The sequence below is a fragment of the Gymnoscopelus microlampas genome (assembly GCF_963454915.1).
Source record: "Gymnoscopelus microlampas genome assembly, chromosome: 1".
Lineage (NCBI taxonomy): Eukaryota > Metazoa > Chordata > Actinopteri > Myctophiformes > Myctophidae > Gymnoscopelus > Gymnoscopelus microlampas.
Genome location: NC_139962.1, coordinates 64912266 through 64933653, shown reverse-complemented (window position 1 = coordinate 64933653; position 21388 = coordinate 64912266). Strand labels below are relative to the sequence as shown.

At 44.5% G+C, this 21388-nt stretch overlaps 4 protein-coding genes across 4 annotated transcripts in view; all 4 read left to right on the top strand.

Moving 5' to 3' along the window:
• Nucleotides 1-21388, top strand: part of LOC311051909 (GTPase IMAP family member 8-like) — a 644135-nt gene that overhangs the window by 36306 nt on the left and 586441 nt on the right. The window lies entirely within an intron of this gene.
• LOC311044484 (E3 ubiquitin-protein ligase TRIM35-like) lies at nucleotides 4688-5827 on the top strand (the record flags this gene model as incomplete). Its single annotated transcript, XM_084056106.1, has 1 exon — nucleotides 4688-5827. The coding sequence occupies one exon, from the start codon at nucleotides 4688-4690 to the stop codon at nucleotides 5825-5827; it is 1140 nt and encodes a 379-aa protein (XP_083912232.1).
• LOC311044480 (E3 ubiquitin-protein ligase TRIM35-like) lies at nucleotides 15052-16461 on the top strand (the record flags this gene model as incomplete). The annotated part of the gene is made up of 1 exon (XM_084056102.1): nucleotides 15052-16461. One exon carries the CDS (start codon nucleotides 15052-15054, stop codon nucleotides 16459-16461), a length of 1410 nt encoding a protein of 469 aa, XP_083912228.1.
• LOC311044471 (E3 ubiquitin-protein ligase TRIM35-like) lies at nucleotides 19869-21329 on the top strand (the record flags this gene model as incomplete). Its single annotated transcript, XM_084056082.1, has 1 exon — nucleotides 19869-21329. The coding sequence occupies one exon, from the start codon at nucleotides 19869-19871 to the stop codon at nucleotides 21327-21329; it is 1461 nt and encodes a 486-aa protein (XP_083912208.1).

The following is a 21388-nucleotide window of genomic DNA, read 5'->3' as shown; positions in this document are numbered from 1 at the left end:
AAGTTAATACTTTGTGAGTACTTTAATTCACTAGAAATGCTATATGAGGTGACACTACAAATAATATGGGGATTGAATACTTTATCAATTAAGTGATGTTTTGTATCTTGTCATGCAAACATGTTCATACAACCTACATTAGTTTATGGTGACTTGCTCTGAAATGTTCCTGCTTTGTGTGAATGCAGAATGTCAATAAAGTTTCTTCTCAATGAATTGCTCCATCCATTACCTGATTACCATACATACATAGCATCATAAAAGCAGCGACCATCTTCCTATCTGGGTACAGGCATGCTCAAAATAACTCCACACTTTGCACAAATATTACTCAGTACAAATATTACTCAGTATTCTGGCTATAACACTAACTATCTACCTTACAATTGGGATCTAAAGTCATGCGCCACGACGGTTGTCTGTGGCCAACACGACGGTTGTCTGTGGGCAACTTGCATCAGTGTTGCCACACTTGCGCGCCAGCAACAAGCAACCAGCTTCATCCAACAGCACCGCGCTGCGCACTGCGCATGCGTGGACGCACTTTCCCTAACCAATTACACGCCACTTCACGCTTACAACTCCTGGACATGGCAACCCCGCCAACCACGCCCCCCATCCAAATACTGTCTGTCTGTCTGACTCTTTGAGAGGGTTGAACGTGTGAGCTACTGCCGACTGAGTCACATTTAACTGTGTCAATTTGCTTGGTGGAATAATGACACCTTTTAACTTATTCACGAATGGTTTTAACAACAATAAAATATCAGTTGCACAATAAAGTGCGGGGTGCGTAATTGTTGCGTATACCAATGTAATAAAGTTATTAACCTTGCAGACTACGCCACTTAGGTTTGAATTAAAGGAGCCCAAGAACTCCTGGATTAACTCTCTTTCTCTCAACAGGCTTTTTACAGGTTCGAGATAACTGGGTAAGTATTTATACATAGAGAGAACACAACACCAATAAAACCAAGGAGGAACTGAAACCACACAGCGGATAAAAAGGGGTAAACATACATTTATTAGAAATTTCCCTGATACAAGAGGCCTCTATGCCTTTAAAACACATACAAAAATAATACAATCCTACAATATACCCTAACCTCCTATGGCGCCGCTAAACTAACTAAAAATGTACTCTAAACTACTAAAATGCAAACAATGGGCAACAACAAACAATAATAGCAGGAGCGCAACTAAAATAGCAAAATAGGCAAATTTACTTATAAAAAGTAAAGTGCGGTGCTATATAAAGTGCGTTCAAACTATGTGGACTTTAGGCCATTCAAGTGCAACTCGGGGGTTTCTATCGGCCAACAGCAGGATGTGCAAAAACAGCAATTGTGCATCAAGTACTTATGTAAAGTAAAGTGCAGGTGCTGTTAAATACAATAAAAGGCTACAAACTCTAAAACCATCATGTGCAAATATTGGGGGAAAACAGGTGGAGGAGAACCAAGCCAGGACTCTTCAATTGTGCGTCTGTTTCATATCACCGTCTGCAAATACAGAAACAATGGAGCCAGTTCATCTGTTTCAGGTAATGTATTGTGGGCTGCTAGCAGTATGGGCTATCACAAACGAGTGTTGCGTAGATGGAAACTTACTCCGAAGGCCGCGGATTGCGGCCTACTGACGGAGTTGCGCGTCGCAACACTTTAGCCTCTCTTTGCATCTGCTCCTTTCCAGGCCCTGCTTCGCTCCTTATATGGTCTGGTCGTCGCTGCTTTCGTCCTCTCCTTCCCCTCTGCACGGCTGGTCTCTCACGGGTCAATATAACAATGGAGCCGTCTGCCAAATGTTTGCTCGGCCTTCAATGGCTGGCAGCACGCGCTCTCCCGTCTGTTCTCGCCTTTTCCTCGGCTATGCTCTGCTCTCTCGTCGCACTCCCCGTCCTCTCTCGCTCTGCATCCTTCTCTCTCCGTTGCCTTTTTAAACTGAGCGGTTCTACTCATTTCTCTGCTGTTGCCACGCCCTTCTCCGTCGTGGTTGGCTGCTAGTGACCGCGCCCTGTGTCAGTCAATCGATCAGCTGTTTGCTGTCATTGTCAATGTGGACCATACCAAGTGGCTCGGGACCGGGGGGAAAACATTGTTCATTCATAAATACACAGTGCACATCACAATCAAGGTTAAAAGGGGTGTTAAGATGATGAGTACAGTGCATCAATTAAATAACAAGAATAATAAGAATGCCTCGTTTTCCACCCTGTCACAAACGCAGCGCGCGCCGTCTCGCTGGGCTGAGGGTGCTGCTTCTCAGTTTGCTTTCGTTTTCGGTTTGCGTCTGGAAACACTGTTGCTCTCGCTTTTGGTTTGCGTCTCCAAAACATCTACAGCCCACTTCACGAGAGCCTCGCGCCAGCGACTAGACGGAAGGGTCGCGTAGCGACCCGCACCTCTAGTACCGTACATATACATAATTACAACACTCAAAGGAAAGACACATTGTTGAAATTTTGTTTTCTGTTTTTGTTACTGTTTTTGTCATTGGATTTGAACGAATGATCATACATTATTCTGCGTGTCAACTATAAGAGCTTTTACGAATAGATAATGTTATTGTTCAAATAACAGCCTCTCCCTAATATCAATCCTCATATTTAAAAATGTGCTGTTGGACTTAACAAGTAGTAACAAGGGCTTTTATTCTGTATGAGTCCTTGTGTATATTTTTAGAGAGACCTTTTATCCTGTATGAGTCCTCCTGTGTATTTTTAGATTTTTAGATCACAACTTCGACAAAAGGCTTTGCCACAAACTGTACAACACCACACCCCATTGGGGCACTGCTGTATTTGAATTGCGCTGCCAACGTTTCGATCTATTCAGATCTCCATCAGGACATACATAATTACAACACTCACAGGAAAGAGACATTGTTGCAATTTTGTATTCTTCCAGAGTAGCTATTTGCATTGGAATGCAGCCATTGCTATGCAAGTGTGAGTGTCTGATTGCATGTGATCAGATAAGGGCTTGCAGAACAGAGGCTTAGGTCTTAACGATTGTTCTTAATGCTGTCGGCCCTTTTCTCTGCCCTGTTTTCATACTATTCAGCAAGTGAATGTGTGAAGCATCATCTTCTATTATGATCAGCGTCGTTCAACTACAGGCTATTCAGTGTTTAGAACACAAAAGCTGGAACAAAATCTAAGGGTTCAACAGTTTCTGGCCATATCACCCACGTGAACACAATGAAGATTAAAAAGCAAATATAAAATGAAGTGCTGCATGTATATAGTGCCATTATCCAAGGTGCTTTACAATAATTGTGAAAGTTTGTGCTACCAGCTGTGCAACTAAAGGGTTTTCCCCTGTATGGATCCCTGTGTGTTTTCTCACTGTAGTCATTCCACTAAAACCTTTGCTACAAACGGTCACAAAGGGACTTTGTCCTATTTCAATCCCTGAGAGTGACTTCCAATTTCCACTACCAATTTGACACAATCTGTGCAACTAAGGGGTTTTCCGGGATATGAATTATCACTTGTCTTATGGATGTAGTTTTTTTCCCCCACTTCTTTCTTTTGACTTATTCCTGTATATTGTTCACAGTTGTTATGGTGTAATTTGATCAACACCTCCTAATAAACATGATACTTTAATGTACAGTTTAAAGTTTTTTTGCAAGTACGACTAGATGCATTGGTGTGGTCTGGCCTTAGTGAGTGAAACTTTTCAGCTAAGCCAGCTACTGTTTTTCTCAATTGTGCTGTCACAGGGAGACATTCACTTGTACAATGTGCCACGTGATATTCAGTTTGGGTCAGTAGTTTTGTTTTTCTAAAGGCACTATGGTGGACATTTTAGATTAATATAAATGTATATGTATTGTTATCTTTGAGGGAATGGGGTAAATTATATGAGGTAAACATGGCTGTAACATATGTTTGGTAGCACTAATGGCAGAGTAATATGATGTTGTGTGCACTAAATGCAACCAGCTAGAACAAACTTGAACCAGTGACTTTAAGTGGAAATACAATTTTGTCTTCCCTTTTCCACCTGTTTTGAATGATGTACTTGATTCAACTCTCAAGTGGATTATTTGGACTTGCAGGGTGTGAAGGGTTAAGTGAGGGCTGTTCACCAACGGTTGGACAGTTTCTGTCTATTGTTGGTCTGTCCCACCCCCCACTCTGATTGGGCCATCACACACATCCTCTGTGAGTTTATAAGAGGCCTCTGTTTTATTTTGGTGTCACTTTAATCTGCATTGTTGTTGAGAGCTGAACTTCTCTCTTCTGGACTTGGTGAAGTAATCAGGTATGTAGTTTGTTTTCAGAATTCTTGTGTGTTTTGATTTGACTAGCAATTATTTGAAAGGTGATGGAGGGTGCAGTCAACCAACAAGTGTTTAATTATACAAATATGATAGTGGTCGGTTGGAAATACCATGAAACATAATTTCCAGGTAAATTGACGTTCATGTTCATGTTTTTTTTAAAGTTTGTATGGCTTTACACTATATGCTAACTATATTTCAAACATTTCGAACATGTGTAGATGTTTCTATTTTGTTGCTGTTGCCTACTAGCACTAGCACCACTGCTACTCATAATGCCTAACACTGTTGTTTCCTCTGCTAGATCTCTTGCTTTAAAGTTTCAACACTGGTGACTCACAACCATGTCAGCCTCGGGGAACATTCCAGAGGAGGGAGTGTGATGCTAGCAGACAAGATGGCTTCCTGTTTGTCTCGACAAGAAGAGGAGCTCACCTGTCCTGTGTGCCGTGATATCTTTAAACAGCCTGTTATCCTGTCGTGTAGCCACAGCTTCTGCAAAGCCTGTCTGCAGCAATGGTGGACAGGAAAACCAACATGGAACAAGGGATGCCCTGTTTGCAAAACAAACTACTCCCAGGATGAACCTCCTATCAACTTGGTGTTGAAGAACCTGTGCGGGAACTTCTTAGAGGAGAGAAGTCACAGATCTTTGTCAGCTAAGGCTGAGGTTCTCTGCACTTTGCATGGGGAGAAACTCAGGCTGTTCTGTCTGGACGATGAACAGTTGACATGTCTTGTGTGTTGTGATTCTGAAAAACACACTGGACACAAGTTCAGACCCATCTACGAATCTGCAAAATGTCGTAAAGAGTACCTCCAGAAATCACTGAAGCCTTTACATGAGAAACTGGAGGACTTGCATTGCTTGAGAGCAAACTATATCGAAGCAGCAGAATGCATTAAGGTTCAGGCCTTGCACACAGAGACACAGATTAAGAAACAGTTTGAGAACATTCGCCAGTTCCTCTCTCAGGAAGAGGAGGACAGGATCTCTGCCCTGAGGGAGGAGGAGAGGCAGAAGAGTCAGATGACGATAGATAAGATTGAGAGGCTGAGCAGAGAGATGGTGACTCTTGCCAAAACCATCAGAGATGTAGAGGATGATGACATCTCATTCCTGCAGAACTATAAGACCACAGTGGAAAGATTCCAGCGCACACTACAGGATGCACAGCCAGTCTCGGGAGCACCGATAGACGTGGCCAAACACCTTGGCAACCTGACCTTCAGAGTCTGGGACAAGATGAAGGACATTGTCGCCTACACTCCTGTGATCCTGGACCCCAACACCTCCAATACAGATCTCAACTTGTCTCATGATCTGACCAGTGTGTTATCTGATGAAGATGTACGTATAGAGCTTCATGCTAACTCAGAGAGGTTGGATTATCCACACAACATCCTGGGTTCTGAGGGATTTAACTCAGGGACTCACAGCTGGGATGTTGAGGTGGGAAACAATAACTTCTGGGAATTGGGTGTGTTGTCTTTCCAGAGGAAGGGAGGCAATGGACATGTGACAAGGGTGAAATGAGGGGTTCTTAAAACTTTTGTAATTTGTTTTTATTGGTGCTTAATGTGTATAATTGCCTCATTTAACCCCACCATCTTATTATTTTTGTACCAATTATTATTACGCACTGTATTGTTTATAATTGTTTTCCCCATGATCCCCTGGTCACATGTATTGAGAGACATTGAGTGGCAGAGCGGCAGTCACGCGGTCACGCCCAAGGCCACGGTCATGGCCAATGTCCCCAGACAGACTGTCACCACGGACAAATGAAAGAAGAGGGAGGTGTGGTTTGGCAGGTACAAAAGTGGAGGCGGGACCGTTTGAAAGAGAGAACAGAGCACCCAAGTGACAGAGGCGTCAGTGAGGAGAAGGACAGCAGAGGGGAAGGTTGTGCCGAGACACGGAGTAGAGGAGTGCATAGATGAAGTAGACATACCAGCCACCTAGGAGTTTGGAAGCCGAGGTGTGCCTACATTCAAAGGAGAAACCAAGAGGAGAAAGCGATCGAACCGAAGGGGAGGAAGAGGCGAGTGAGACCAGACCATATGAGAGACGAGTGAGACCAGACCATATAAAGAGCGCTGAGACTGGAAAGTGGCGATAACGTTGCATACGCAACCAACTCAGCGCCAGGTGTAAAAACCTGGCTGGCGAGTGAGTATTCGAACAAGCAACGTTGAATCCCTGTATAACCACTGCCTGAGACAACGCAAATGTATCGTGTAAATGCACAGTGAACTGGTCTAGATCTCTATAATTGCAGGCGGAGAGAAAGAAGAGAGAAGACGAAGACGACTGGCCTCAAACCCTTTCCCATCTTACCCCCATATATGGCCATGCAGCATTACCCCTGAACAAACCGTGTTGAGTATCTTGAAGCACTTTATTGGCACAGCACTTTACTTGAAAAGTATTTGTTGCACAGAAACCCCCCATGCTAAGGAACCCTTGTGATTAAGCCCCGCGTAATTTGCACAACTTTATAATTTATTTTATAGTTGTTGTGTAGATTAATTGTTGTTTTGTATGTTTATATAGGTTTTATTAGTATAGTGTTTATTTGATTGTTTTTAAGGCACAGAAGCCAATGTATTAGGGACCCAATAAATATGACTTACCTTTTTTGATACACTGTATTCGTGTCCAGTTTCTTAAAGGGATATTCTCATGCCAGTGTTGTATTCTCAAAACCAAAAGTATTGAAACTTACCAGTTAACCTCGAACCTGTGAAAGCCTGAAGAAGAAGTTAAAGTGTATTCAAAGGGGACTTCCCTCTATAACAAAAGTGGCGTAGTCGACAAACAATTAGTTCAGATAGGACTCACAGTAATTACGCACCCAGCACTTTATTGTGCAGTTATATTTTATTGTTGTGAGTTTTATTCTGGATTATTTATTAAAGGAGAAGAGTGCAATAGTACAAACAAATTGCAAGTCAAATGTGATACAATTTCGGCCCTGTTCACATATTTGGCGTTGGCGGCAGGACGGGTTGAGAACAAACACATGAGAATACCCTTAAGAGAAACTGTACTGTTTTGTTGTTTTTGTTGCTTTTTGTTTTTTGCTTTACGGATTCAGAATGATGATGATGGCGGTGTATCCCGGTGCCCCATGGTTACCCACCTTTGGTGGAACAGAAGGCGAGAGTAAATATAGGGAATGGAAAGACCAGATTAGAGGATTATTAAGTACCCAGGAACTACCAGAAATCAGGAAAGTTGCTATTATAATTAAAACGCTAACCAACGAAGCTAAACGGCAGATTAGTGTGGTTGAGGAGGGCGAACGCGACACAGTGGCAAAAGTTTTTAAATACTTAGATGCTTTATATAAAGAAACTGTCTCTGTCGCAGAAATGCGCTCACTATTCTATCGGTGCGCACAGCGCGCAGGAGAGAATGTACAAACTTACACCCTGAGACTTAGAGAGCTGTTTTGTGGGCTGCGGCAGTACGACCCAAGCACCGCTCCCTCCGAAGCCATTCTTCGTGATCAGTTTGTTATGGGTTTAGCTGAGGGCCCCCTGGGCCAAGCCTTAAAAATATATGCTCGACGACACCCAGATGAAGATTTTGCTGCTTTACGCGAAGAAGCCTACCTGTTAGCTGCTGAACATGGAACTACTGAAATAACGTGCCACGCTGTTAATCCTATTTCTGTCCCCTACCCTTCTCAGGACCCTGCTTGGAGAGAAAAATTAAAACAGGAAATCATGGACGACGTAAAAACTCAAATGCAAGGATTCACGCAGGAACTCATGAAGGAAATCAGACCGCTCCTCCGCACTGGCACCAATGACGCACGAGCGCGCACTCCACCGCCACCTGAGCGACGGTATACGGCCTCTCAGCGCTACGAATGGGATGAAGGAGGTAGGCCGATATGTAGCCAGTGTAGACAGGCGGGTCATATAGCGAGATTCTGTAGATCCGACCGAAGTCAATTAAACTAGTACGCCCTGTCGCCGAGGTCCGGGGGGCAGAGGTGCAACGTTCACAAAAAAAGTTAAGGGCCAATGAAGTGTTTGTGGGGGAATGTCCGACAATTGGGATAACCATGGGGGGAGTCCAAATGAGGGGTTTATTAGATACGGGGTCTCAAGTCACATTGATGCAGCAGAGTTTGTTTAACGAAAAGTTCTCGCAAGATAAAATGGAAAATGGGCCTCTGGTGTTTAGCCTACGGGCAGCAAACGGCCTTGATCTACCCTATTCTGGCTATGCCATATTCGATTTAGAATTAGAAGGACTGAAAATACCGGGAAGAGGAATCGTAATTGTAAAAGATGAACATTGTATTGAGCCGCTGATCATTGGGATGAACGTAGTCCACGCAGTGTGGCATGCATTATTTAAACTCTCTGGGAGGTCTGTGTTTCCATGCCAACAGGAGAGGACACCATGGAAAAAAGCATTCGCCGCCTGTAGGAGAGTGGAGGCAGTGACCCACGAAGACGGAGCATTGGGCTATGTGTGGCCTGTCGGCCGACGGAGAATCCGAGTCCCCGCCCGCAGTGAGTTAGTAGTATGGGGCCGTGCCTGGAAAGGTCCAAATGGAGCCGAATACGAGGCCCTGATGGAGGCCATGCCGGAAGGAACTGATCTGGGAGTGGCCCGAGCGTTGGTCACCGTGCGTAATGGCCGAGTCCCCGTGCGCATCTGCAACCCCCACGCGTATAGCGTGACCGTGGGCAGACATCAAAAGTTAGGGAAGCTATATCCAGTGGAGGAGGCCGACGTCCGTGGACGACGAGACCTGAACCTGTCCCTAGGAACCGACGGAGCCGTGGAAGTGTCCCTGGTGAGCATCGAAGACGAGGGACCCGTGAAGACCTTACCTGAGGAGATGGAGGCGTTGACCCGGCGAGATGACCTACCTGACCAGCAGAGAGAAGAGCTGCATGCGATGATGTGTAAATGGAAGAAGGTGTTTGCAGTCCATAATGAAGATTTTGGGCAGACGGACGTGGTGCAACACCAAATACCAACTGGAGACGCGGCACCCATCCGCGAGAGGCACCGACCGCTGCCGCCCTCCATGTATAGAGAAATGAAGACCTTATTGAGTGACATGCTGGACAAGGGAGTGATAAAAGAGAGTTGCAGTCCCTGGGCAGCGCCCATTGTCCTGGTGAAGAAGAAAGATGGCAGCTGGCGTTTCTGTGTCGACTACCGTAAACTGAATGCCGTGACGCACAAAGATGCCTTCCCTTTACCTCGGATTGAAGAGACTTTAACAAGCCTGACCAAGGCTCAGTGGTTCTCCACACTCGACCTGGCCAGCGGTTATTGGCAGGTGGGTATGGACCCTCGGGATCGAGAAAAGACAGCGTTTACCACCCCTTTAGGACTGTTCGAGTTCCAACGTATGCCGTTCGGTTTATGTAACGCCCCCGCGACCTTCCAAAGATTAATGCAGCGATGCTTGAGTGGCCAGGTGACAGAGTCATTATTAGTGTACCTCGATGACATTATTGTATATTCACCTGACTTTTCCTCTCACATGCAGCACCTTGACCAGGTTTTCGAGCGGCTGTGGAGACACGGATTGAAACTGCGCCTCGATAAATGCAAGCTTCTCCAACCGGAGGTAAAGTTCTTGGGCCACGTTGTAGACAAAGAGGGAGTGCGCCCGGACCCTGAAAAGTTGGCTGCGGTAAGAGACTGGAACCCACCCTCGACTGTCCGCGAGGTCCGCGCTTTTCTAGGTCTGGCTGGTTATTATCGCCGCTTCGTGTCCTCATTTGCTGCCATAGCTAGGCCGTTAAATAGTTTGTTGATCGGAGTCCCGAATGATGTGAAGTCCCATCAGTGTAAAATAGAGTGGTCCCCTGAATGCCAAAACTCGTTTGATGCTCTTAAAACTGCCCTTACGCAGGCTCCAATACTGGCTTATGCAGATTATGACCGACCGTTTGTAGTGTATACTGATGCGAGTGGCCGCGGGCTCGGCGCCGTTCTGGCACAGGTCCAAGATGGCCAGGAGCGAGTAATCGCCTACGCCAGCCGAAGTCTACACCCTACCGAACAAAATGATGCAAATTATAGCTCCTTTAAATTAGAACTCTTGGCACTTAAATGGGCAGTGACCGAAAAATTTAAAGATTACTTAACTGGCGCTCATTTTACGATTTATACAGATAACAATCCTGTTGCGCATCTTCAAACAGCTCGACTAGGCGCGGTGGAACAGCGCTGGGCAGCCCAGCTAGCATCATTCACCTATGATATAAAGTACCGACCTGGAAAAAGCAATGCGAACGCAGATGCCCTGTCTAGGTTCCCTGTTCAACCTGTAGGAGTGGCCGTAGTGGAGTTGGCACCGGTGGAGAGAGAGGACGGGTGGGCTGGAGCTGAGTGGCGGGGAACACAGGATCGAGATCCGGACATCCAGATGGTGAAGAGTTGCGTAGAGCGGAGGAAACTGCCTACCCTTATGGAGAAGAGGAGTTGGTCACGGGAAGCCAGGCAAATGTTACGACAGTGGGACCGGTTGCGCATCAGAGACAATGTGTTGTATAGGCAAGTGATTGATCAGCATACACAAGAATGTTACTTACAGCTTGTTTGTCCAGGGGCGCGACGAGAGGAGGTGTGGAAAGGACTCCATGAGGCCTCGGCACACGCCGGAGTGGACCGGACTTTGGCGCAGCTTCGGCGCCGGTTCTACTGGCCGGGCATGGAGGGGGCGGTGCGACAGTTCCAGCGAGGTTGTGTTGCCTGCAGCCTACTGAAAGACAGGATAGAGCCCAGGGCCCCCTTACAGCCATTCGAAGTATCGTATCCTATGGAGGTAGTGGCTATTGATTTTCTCACATTAGGTAGGCCGAATGACGCATGGCAGAATATTCTTGTAGCAACCGATTTATTCACCAGGTACAGTTGGGCTATTCCAACGCGTGACCAAACTGCGCCCACGACTGTCCGTGCGCTTTGGACACATATTATTCAGCCATTCGGTTGCCCGGCTCGTTTCCATTCGGACCGAGGCCCGAATTTTGAATCCGAATTAATGCAGCAATTGTGTCATACATACGGTATTACTAAGAGTCGCACCACCCCTTACCACCCAGCTGGTAATGGGGGGGTGGAGAGGTTTAATCAAACACTGTTAAACATGTTGCGCTCTCTAGATACTGATCGCCAAGGCAGATGGAATGAACACTTACCTGAGTTAGTACACGCTTATAACAATACTGAACATGGTGCGACAGGTTATGCGCCTGCGTACTTAATGTTTGGTCGCCACCTGAGGCGTCCGGTAGATGTAGCATTAGGAGTACCGTTGTCACAAAATCGAATGGGAGTGGGAGATTGGGTGCAAGATCACCAGAAACGAATGGCCACAGCGTATAGGACAGCCGAGAAAAAAATGGTGCATATAGCAGGACAGCGTAAACAGGTCTATGACCGCCGAGCCGGTATGCCACCATTGTTACCTGGAGAGAGGGTGTGGGTACGAAACCGGAACCGACAGGGACAAGGTAAACTGGGCCCATGGTGGGACCCAGAACCTTTTGTGGTATTGGAGAGGGTGGGGGATGCGGGCCTAGTATACAGGATCCGACCTGAAAAAGGAGGGCGAGATAGAACGATCCATAGGAATGCATTAAAAGTGTGTATAGCCCCCAGGTCACCGATGGAGAGCCCCGAACCTGCCCCAGTAGCCGAACCGGTGGGACCAATATGGCCGCCTTATGTAGGGTTTTTCCCCGGTCCTAGGGAACCTGAAGGTCCGCGGCGCTCTGGAAGAGCGAACCAAGGACAGCCACCTGAGAGGTACGGGCATGACGTTTAGAACCAGTTGCCAGGGACTGCCAACGAAAAAGTAGGGGGGAATGTGACAAGGGTGAAATGAGGGGTTCTTAAAACTTTTGTAATTTGTTTTTATTGGTGCTTAATGTGTATAATTGCCTCATTTAACCCCACCATCTTATTATTTTTGTACCAATTATTATTACGCACTGTATTGTTTATAATTGTTTTCCCCATGATCCCCTGGTCACATGTATTGAGAGACATTGAGTGGCAGAGCGGCAGTCACGCGGTCACGCCCAAGGCCACGGTCATGGCCAATGTCCCCAGACAGACTGTCACCACGGACAAATGAAAGAAGAGGGAGGTGTGGTTTGGCAGGTACAAAAGTGGAGGCGGGACCGTTTGAAAGAGAGAACAGAGCACCCAAGTGACAGAGGCGTCAGTGAGGAGAAGGACAGCAGAGGGGAAGGTTGTGCCGAGACACGGAGTAGAGGAGTGCATAGATGAAGTAGACATACCAGCCACCTAGGAGTTTGGAAGCCGAGGTGTGCCTACATTCAAAGGAGAAACCAAGAGGAGAAAGCGATCGAACCGAAGGGGAGGAAGAGGCGAGTGAGACCAGACCATATGAGAGACGAGTGAGACCAGACCATATAAAGAGCGCTGAGACTGGAAAGTGGCGATAACGTTGCATACGCAACCAACTCAGCGCCAGGTGTAAAAACCTGGCTGGCGAGTGAGTATTCGAACAAGCAACGTTGAATCCCTGTATAACCACTGCCTGAGACAACGCAAATGTATCGTGTAAATGCACAGTGAACTGGTCTAGATCTCTATAATTGCAGGCGGAGAGAAAGAAGAGAGAAGACGAAGACGACTGGCCTCAAACCCTTTCCCATCTTACCCCCATATATGGCCATGCAGCATTACCCCTGAACAAACCGTGTTGAGTATCTTGAAGCACTTTATTGGCACAGCACTTTACTTGAAAAGTATTTGTTGCACAGAAACCCCCCATGCTAAGGAACCCTTGTGATTAAGCCCCGCGTAATTTGCACAACTTTATAATTTATTTTATAGTTGTTGTGTAGATTAATTGTTGTTTTGTATGTTTATATAGGTTTTATTAGTATAGTGTTTATTTGATTGTTTTTAAGGCACAGAAGCCAATGTATTAGGGACCCAATAAATATGACTTACCTTTTTTGATACACTGTATTCGTGTCCAGTTTCTTAAAGGGATATTCTCATGCCAGTGTTGTATTCTCAAAACCAAAAGTATTGAAACTTACCAGTTAACCTCGAACCTGTGAAAGCCTGAAGAAGAAGTTAAAGTGTATTCAAAGGGGACTTCCCTCTATAACAAAAGTGGCGTAGTCGACAAACAATTAGTTCAGATAGGACTCACAGTAATTACGCACCCAGCACTTTATTGTGCAGTTATATTTTATTGTTGTGAGTTTTATTCTGGATTATTTATTAAAGGAGAAGAGTGCAATAGTACAAACAAATTCCAAGTCAAATGTGATACAATTTCGGCCCTGTTCACAGACACAAAGGTATGATGTGGTGTTTAGGCTTTGTGAATGGTAGATACACAGCAAGCTCCTCAACAGGGTCAGGGATTGATATCGCAGTAAACCAGAACCCCTCAAAGATCAGAGTCCATCTGGACTGGAACAGAGGAGAGCTGACCTTCTCGGATCCTGATTCTAACACTCATATACTAACCTTTGCGCACACTTTCACTAGGAGACTATTTCCATTCATTTCTACTTATGGTCATCTCCCTCTGAAGGTGTTACCTGGGAAGGTCTGTGTCACACTAGAACATCACAGTTAGATGTGAAGACAACAACAATGACAACAATTAGCATATGTTAGATACACAACATATCACCAAAAATAACAATGTCCTAATACTTTGTTTTAGTTGTTTTTTTTCTATTTTTTGGGGGATCTTTGATGTGCCTTTTTTCTCACATCAGTCTGTGAATCAAGGAAATAACCAAACCTATCCTTTGTAGTTGTGTCAATCTGTGGATATAAACACGTATTGATGAGCTAATTTCTTATTATGAGGAATGTGACGTGCCAAATTCACTGATACAAGAAGTTAATACTTTGTGAGTACTTTAATTCACTAGAAATGCTATATGAGGTGACACTACAAACACTATGGGGATTGAATACTTTATCAATTAAGTGATGTTTTGCATCTTGTCATGCAAACATGTTCATACAACCTACATTAGTTTATGGTGACATGCTCTGAAATGTTCCTGCTTTGTGTGAATGCAGAATGTCAATAAAGTTTCTTCTCAATTAATTGCTCCATCCATTACCTGATTACCATACATACATAGCATCCTAAAAGCAGCGACCATCTTCCTATCTGGGTACAGACATGCTCAAAATAACTCCACACTTTGCACAAATATTACTCAGTACAAATATTACTCAGTATTCTGGCTATAACACTAACTATCTACCTTACAATTGGGATCTACAGTCATGCGCCACGACGGTTGTCTGTGGCCAACACGACGGTTGTCTGTGGGCAACTTGCATCAGTGTTGCCACACTTGCGCGCCAGTTTTGATTTGACTAGCAATTATTTGAAAGGTGATGGAGGGTGCAGTCAACCAACAAGTGTTTAATTATACAAATATGATAGTGGTCGGTTGGAAATACCATGAAACATAATTTCCAGGTAAATTGACGTTCATGTTCATGTTTTTTTTAAAGTTTGTATGGCTTTACACTATATGCTAACTATATTTCAAACATTTCGAACATGTGTAGATGTTTCTATTTTGTTGCTGTTGCCTACTAGCACTAGCACCACTGCTACTCATAATGCCTAACACTGTTGTTTCCTCTGCTAGATCTCTTGCTTTAAAGTTTCAACACTGGTGACTCACAACCATGTCAGCCTCGGGGAACATTCCAGAGGAGGGAGTGTGATGCTAGCAGACAAGATGGCTTCCTGTTTGTCTCGACAAGAAGAGGAGCTCACCTGTCCTGTGTGCCGTGATATCTTTAAACAGCCTGTTATCCTGTCGTGTAGCCACAGCTTCTGCAAAGCCTGTCTGCAGCAATGGTGGACAGGAAAACCAACATGGAACAAGGGATGCCCTGTTTGCAAAACAAACTACTCCCAGGATGAACCTCCTATCAACTTGGTGTTGAAGAACCTGTGCGGGAACTTCTTGGAGGAGAGAAGTCACAGATCTTTGTCAGCTAAGGCTGAGGTTCTCTGCACTTTGCATGGGGAGAAACTCAGGCTGTTCTGTCTGGACGATGAACAGTTGACATGTCTTGTGTGTTGTGATTCTGAAAAACACACTGGACACAAGTTCAGACCCATCTACGAATCTGCAAAATGTCGTAAAGAGTACCTCCAGAAATCACTGAAGCCTTTACATGAGAAACTGGAGGACTTGCATTGCTTGAGAGCAAACTATATCGAAGCAGCAGAATGCATTAAGGTTCAGGCCTTGCACACAGAGACACAGATTAAGAAACAGTTTGAGAACATTCGCCAGTTCCTCTCTCAGGAAGAGGAGGACAGGATCTCTGCCCTGAGGGAGGAGGAGAGGCAGAAGAGTCAGATGACGATAGATAAGATTGAGAGGCTGAGCAGAGAGATGGTGACTCTTGCCAAAACCATCAGAGATGTAGAGGATGATGACATCTCATTCCTGCAGAACTATAAGACCACAGTGGAAAGATTCCAGCGCACACTACAGGATGCACAGCCAGTCTCGGGAGCACCGATAGACGTGGCCAAACACCTTGGCAACCTGACCTTCAGAGTCTGGGACAAGATGAAGGACATTGTCGCCTACACTCCTGTGATCCTGGACCCCAACACCTCCAATACAGATCTCAACTTGTCTCATGATCTGACCAGTGTGTTATCTGATGAAGATGTACGTATAGAGCTTCATGCTAACTCAGAGAGGTTGGATTATCCACACAACATCCTGGGTTCTGAGGGATTTAACTCAGGGACTCACAGCTGGGATGTTGAGGTGGGAAACAATAACTTCTGGGAATTGGGTGTGTTGTCTTTCCAGAGGAAGGGAGGCAATGGACACAAAGGTATGATGTGGTGTTTAGGCTTTGTGAATGGTAGATACACAGCAAGCTCCTCAACAGGGTCAGGGATTGATATCGCAGTAAACCAGAACCCCTCAAAGATCAGAGTCCATCTGGACTGGAACAGAGGAGAGCTGACCTTCTCGGATCCTGATTCTAACACTCATATACTAACCTTTGCGCACACTTTCACTAGGAGACTATTTCCATTCATTTCTACTTATGGTCATCTCCCTCTGAAGGTGTTACCTGGGAAGGTCTGTGTCACACTAGAACATCACAGTTAGATGTGAAGACAACAACAATGACAACAATTAGCATATGTTAGATACACAACATATCACCAAAAATAACAATGTCCTAATACTTTGTTTTAGTTGTTTTTTTTCTATTTTTTGGGGGATCTTTGATGTGCCTTTTTTCTCACATCAGTCTGTGAATCAAGGAAATAACCAAACCTATCCTTTGTAGTTGTGTCAATCTGTGGATATAAACACGTATTGATGAGCTAATTTCTTATTATGAGGAATGTGACGTGCCAAATTCACTGATACAAGAAGTTAATACTTTGTGAGTACTTTAATTCACTAGAAATGCTATATGAGGTGACACTACAAACACTATGGGGATTGAATACTTTATCAATTAAGTGATGTTTTGTATCTTGTCATGCAAACATGTTCATACAACCTACATTAGTTTATGGTGACATGCTCTGAAATGTTCCTGCTTTGTGTGAATGCAGAATGTCAATAAAGTTTCTTCTCAATTAATTGCTCCATCCATTACCTGATTACCATACATACATAGCATCATAAAAGCAGCGACCATCTTCCTATCTGGGTACAGACATGCTCAAAATAACTCCACACTTTGCACAAATATTACTCAGTACAAATATTACTCAGTATTCTGGCTATAACACTAACTATCTACCTTACAATTGGGATCTACAGTCATGCGCCACGACGGTTGTCTGTGGCCAACACGACGGTTGTCTGTGGGCAACTTGCATCAGTGTTGCCACACTTGCGCGCCAGCAACAAGCGACCAGCTTCATCCAACAGCACCGTGCTGCGCACTGCGCATGCGTGGACGCACTTTCCCTAACCAATTACACGCCACTTCACGCTTACAACTCCTGGACATGGCAACCCCGCCAACCACGCCCCCCATCCAAATACTGTCTGTCTGTCTAATTCTTTGAGAGGGTTGAACGCAGCGCGCGCCGTCTCGCTGGGCTGAGGGTGCTGCTTCTCAGTTTGCTTTCGTTTTCGGTTTGCGTCTGGAAACACTGTTGCTCTCGCTTTTGGTTTGCGTCTCCAAAACATCTACAGCCCACTTCACGAGAGCCTCGCGCCAGCGACTAGACGGAAGGGTCGCGTAGCGACCCGCACCTCTAGTACCGTACATATACATAATTACAACACTCAAAGTAAAGACACATTGTTGAAATTTTGTTTTCTGTTTTTGTTACTGTTTTTGTCATTGGATTTGAACGAATGATCATACATTATTCTGCATGTCAACTAAAAGAGCTTTTACGAATAGATAATGTTATTGTTCAAATAACAGCCTCTCCCCAATATCAATCCTCATATTTAAAAATGTGCTGTTGGACTTAACAAGTAGTAACAAGGGCTTTTATTCTGTATGAGTCCTTGTGTATATTTTTAGAGAGACCTTTTATCCTGTATGAGTCCTCCTGTGTATTTTTAGATTTTTAGATCACAACTTCGACAAAAGGCTTTGCCACAAACTGTACAACACCACACCCCATTGGGGCACTGCTGTATTTGAATTGCGCTGCCAACGTTTCGATCTATTCAGATCTCCATCAGGACATACATAATTACAACACTCACAGGAAAGAGACATTGTTGCAATTTTGTTTTCTTCCAGAGTAGCTATTTGCATTGGAATGCAGCCATTGCTATGCAAGTGTGAGTGTCTGATTGCATGTGATCAGATAAGGGCTTGCAGAACAGAGGCTTAGGTCTTAACGATTGTTCTTAATGCTGTCGGCCCTTTTCTCTGCCCTGTTTTCATACTATTCAGCAAGTGAATGTGTGAAGCATCATCTTATATTATGATCAGCGTCGTTCAACTACAGGCTATTCAGTGTTTAGAACACAAAAGCTGGAACAGAATCTAAGGGTTCAACAGTTTCTGGCCATATCACCCACGTGAACACAATGAAGATTAAAAAGCAAATATAAAATGAAGTGCTGCATGTATATAGTGCCATTATCCAAGGTGCTTTACAATAATTGTGAAAGTTTGTGCCACCAGCTGTGCAACTAAAGGGTTTTCCCCTGTATGGATCCCTGTGTGTTTTCTCACTGTAGTCATTCCACTAAAACCTTTGCTACAAACGGTCACAAAGGGACTTTGTCCTATTTCAATCCCTGAGAGTGACTTCCAATTTCCACTACCAATTTGACACAATCTGTGCAACTAAGGGGTTTTCCGGGATATGAAGTATCACTTGTCTTATGGATGTAGTTTTTTTCCCCCACTTCTTTCTTTTGACTTATTCCTGTATATTGTTCACAGTTGTTATGGTGTCATTTGATCAACACCTCCTAATAAACATGATACTTTAATGTACAGTTTAAAGTTTTTTTGCAAGTTGCGACTAGATGCATTGGTGCGGTCTGGCCTTAGTGAGTGAAACTTTTCAGCTAAGCCAGCTACTGTTTTTCTCAATTGTGCTGTCACATGGAGACATTCACTTGTACAATGTGCCACTTGATATTCAGTTTGGGTCAGTAGTTTTGTTTTTCTAAAGGCACTATGGTGGACATTTTAGATTAATATAAATGTATATGTATTGTTATCTTTGAGGGAATGGGGTAAATTATATGAGGTAAACATGGCTGTAACATATGTTTGGTAGCACTAATGGCAGAGTAATATGATGTTGTGTGCACTAAATGCAACCAGCTAGAACAAACTTGAACCAGTGACTTTAAGTGGAAATACAATTTTGTCTTCCCTTTTCCACCTGTTTTGAATGATGTACTTGATTCAACTCTCAAGTGGATTATTTGGACTTGCAGGGTGTGAAGGGTTAAGTGAGGGCTGTTCACCAACGGTTGGCCAGTTTCTGTCTATTGTTGGTCTGTCCCACCCCCCACTCTGATTGGGCCATCACACACATCCTCTGTGAGTATATAAGAGGCCTCTGTTTTGTTTGGTGTCACTTTAATCTGCATTGTTGTTGAGAGCTGAACTTCTCTCTTCTGGACTTGGTGAAGTAATCAGGTATGTAGTTTGTTTTCAGAATTCTTGTGTGTTTTGATTTGACTAGCAATTATTTGAAAGGTGATGGAGGGTGCAGTCAACCAACAAGTGTTTAATTATACAAATATGATAGTGGCCGGTTGGAAATACCATGAAACATCATTTCCAGGTAAATTGACGTTCATGTTCATGTTTTTTTTTAAGTTTGTATGGCTTTACACTATATGCAACTCAAGTGTAAACTAGTTTATACTATATTTCAAACATTTCGAACAAGTGTAGATGTTTCTATTTTGTTACTGTTGCCTACTAGCACTAGCACCACTGCTACTCATAATACCTAACACTGTTGTTTCCTCTGCTAGATCTCTTGCTTTAAAGTTTCAACACTGTTGTTTCCTCTGCTAGATCTCTTGCTTTAAAGTTTCAACACTGGTGACTCACAACCATGTCAGCCTCGGGGAACATTCCAGAGGAGGGAGTGATGCTAGCAGACAAGATGGCTTCCTGTTTGTCTCGACAAGAAGAGGAGCTCACCTGTCCTGTGTGCCGTGATATCTTTAAACAGCCTGTTATCCTGTCGTGTAGCCACAGCTTCTGCAAAGCCTGTCTGCAGCAATGGTGGACAGGAAAACCAACATGGAACAAGGTATGCCCTGTTTGCAAAACAAACTACTCCCAGGATGAACCTCCTATCAACTTGGCGTTGAAGAACCTGTGCGGGAACTTCTTAGAGGAGAGAAGTCACAGATCTTTGTCAGCTAAGGCTGAGGTTCTCTGCACTTTGCATGGGGAGAAACTCAGGCTGTTCTGTCTGGACGATGAACAGTTGACATGTCTTGTGTGTCGTGATTCTGAAAAACACACTGGACACAAGTTCAGACCCATCTACGAATCTGCAAAATGTCGCAAAGAGTACCTCCAGAAATCACTGAAGCCTTTACATGAGAAACTGGAGGACTTGCATTGCTTGAGAGCAAACTATATCGAAGCAGCAGAATGCATTAAGGTTCAGGCCTTGCACACAGAGACACAGATTAAGAAACAGTTTGAGAACATTCGCCAGTTCCTCTCTCAGGAAGAGGAGGACAGGATCTCTGCCCTGAGGGAGGACGAGAGGCAGAAGAGTCAGATGACGATAGATAAGATTGAGAGGCTGAGCAGAGAGATGGTGACTCTTGCCAAAACCATCAGAGATGTCGAGGAAGATGACATCTCATTCCTGCAGAACTATAAGACCACAGTGGAAAGATTCCAGCGCACACTACAGGATGCACAGCCAGTCTCGGGAGCACCGATAGACGTGGCCAAACACCTTGGCAACCTGACCTTCAGAGTCTGGGACAAGATGAAGGACATTGTCGCCTACACTCCTGTGATCCTGGACCCCAACACCTCCAATACAGATCTCAACTTGTCTCATGATCTGACCAGTGTGTTATCTGATGAAGATGTACGTATAGAGCTTCATGCTAACTCAGAGAGGTTGGATTATCCACACAATATCCTGGGTTCTGAGGGATTTAACTCTGGGACTCACAGCTGGGATGTTGAGGTGGGAAACAATAACTTCTGGGAATTGGGTGTGTTGTCTTTCCAGAGGAAGGGAGGCAATGGACACAACGGTATGATGTGGTGTTTAGGCTTTGTGAATGGTAGATACACAGCAAGCTCCTCAACAGGGTCAGGGATTGATATCGCAGTGAACCAGAACCCCTCAAAGATCAGAGTCCATCTGGACTGGATCAGAGGAGAGCTGACCTTCTCGGATCCTGATTCTAACACTCATATACTCACCTTTGCGCACACTTTCACTAGGAGACTATTTCCATTCATTTCTACTTATGGTCATCTCCCTCTGAAGGTGTTACCTGGGAAGGTTTGTGTCACACTAGAACACCACAGTTAGATGTGAAGACAACAACAATGACAACAATTAGCATATGTTAGATACACAACATATCACCA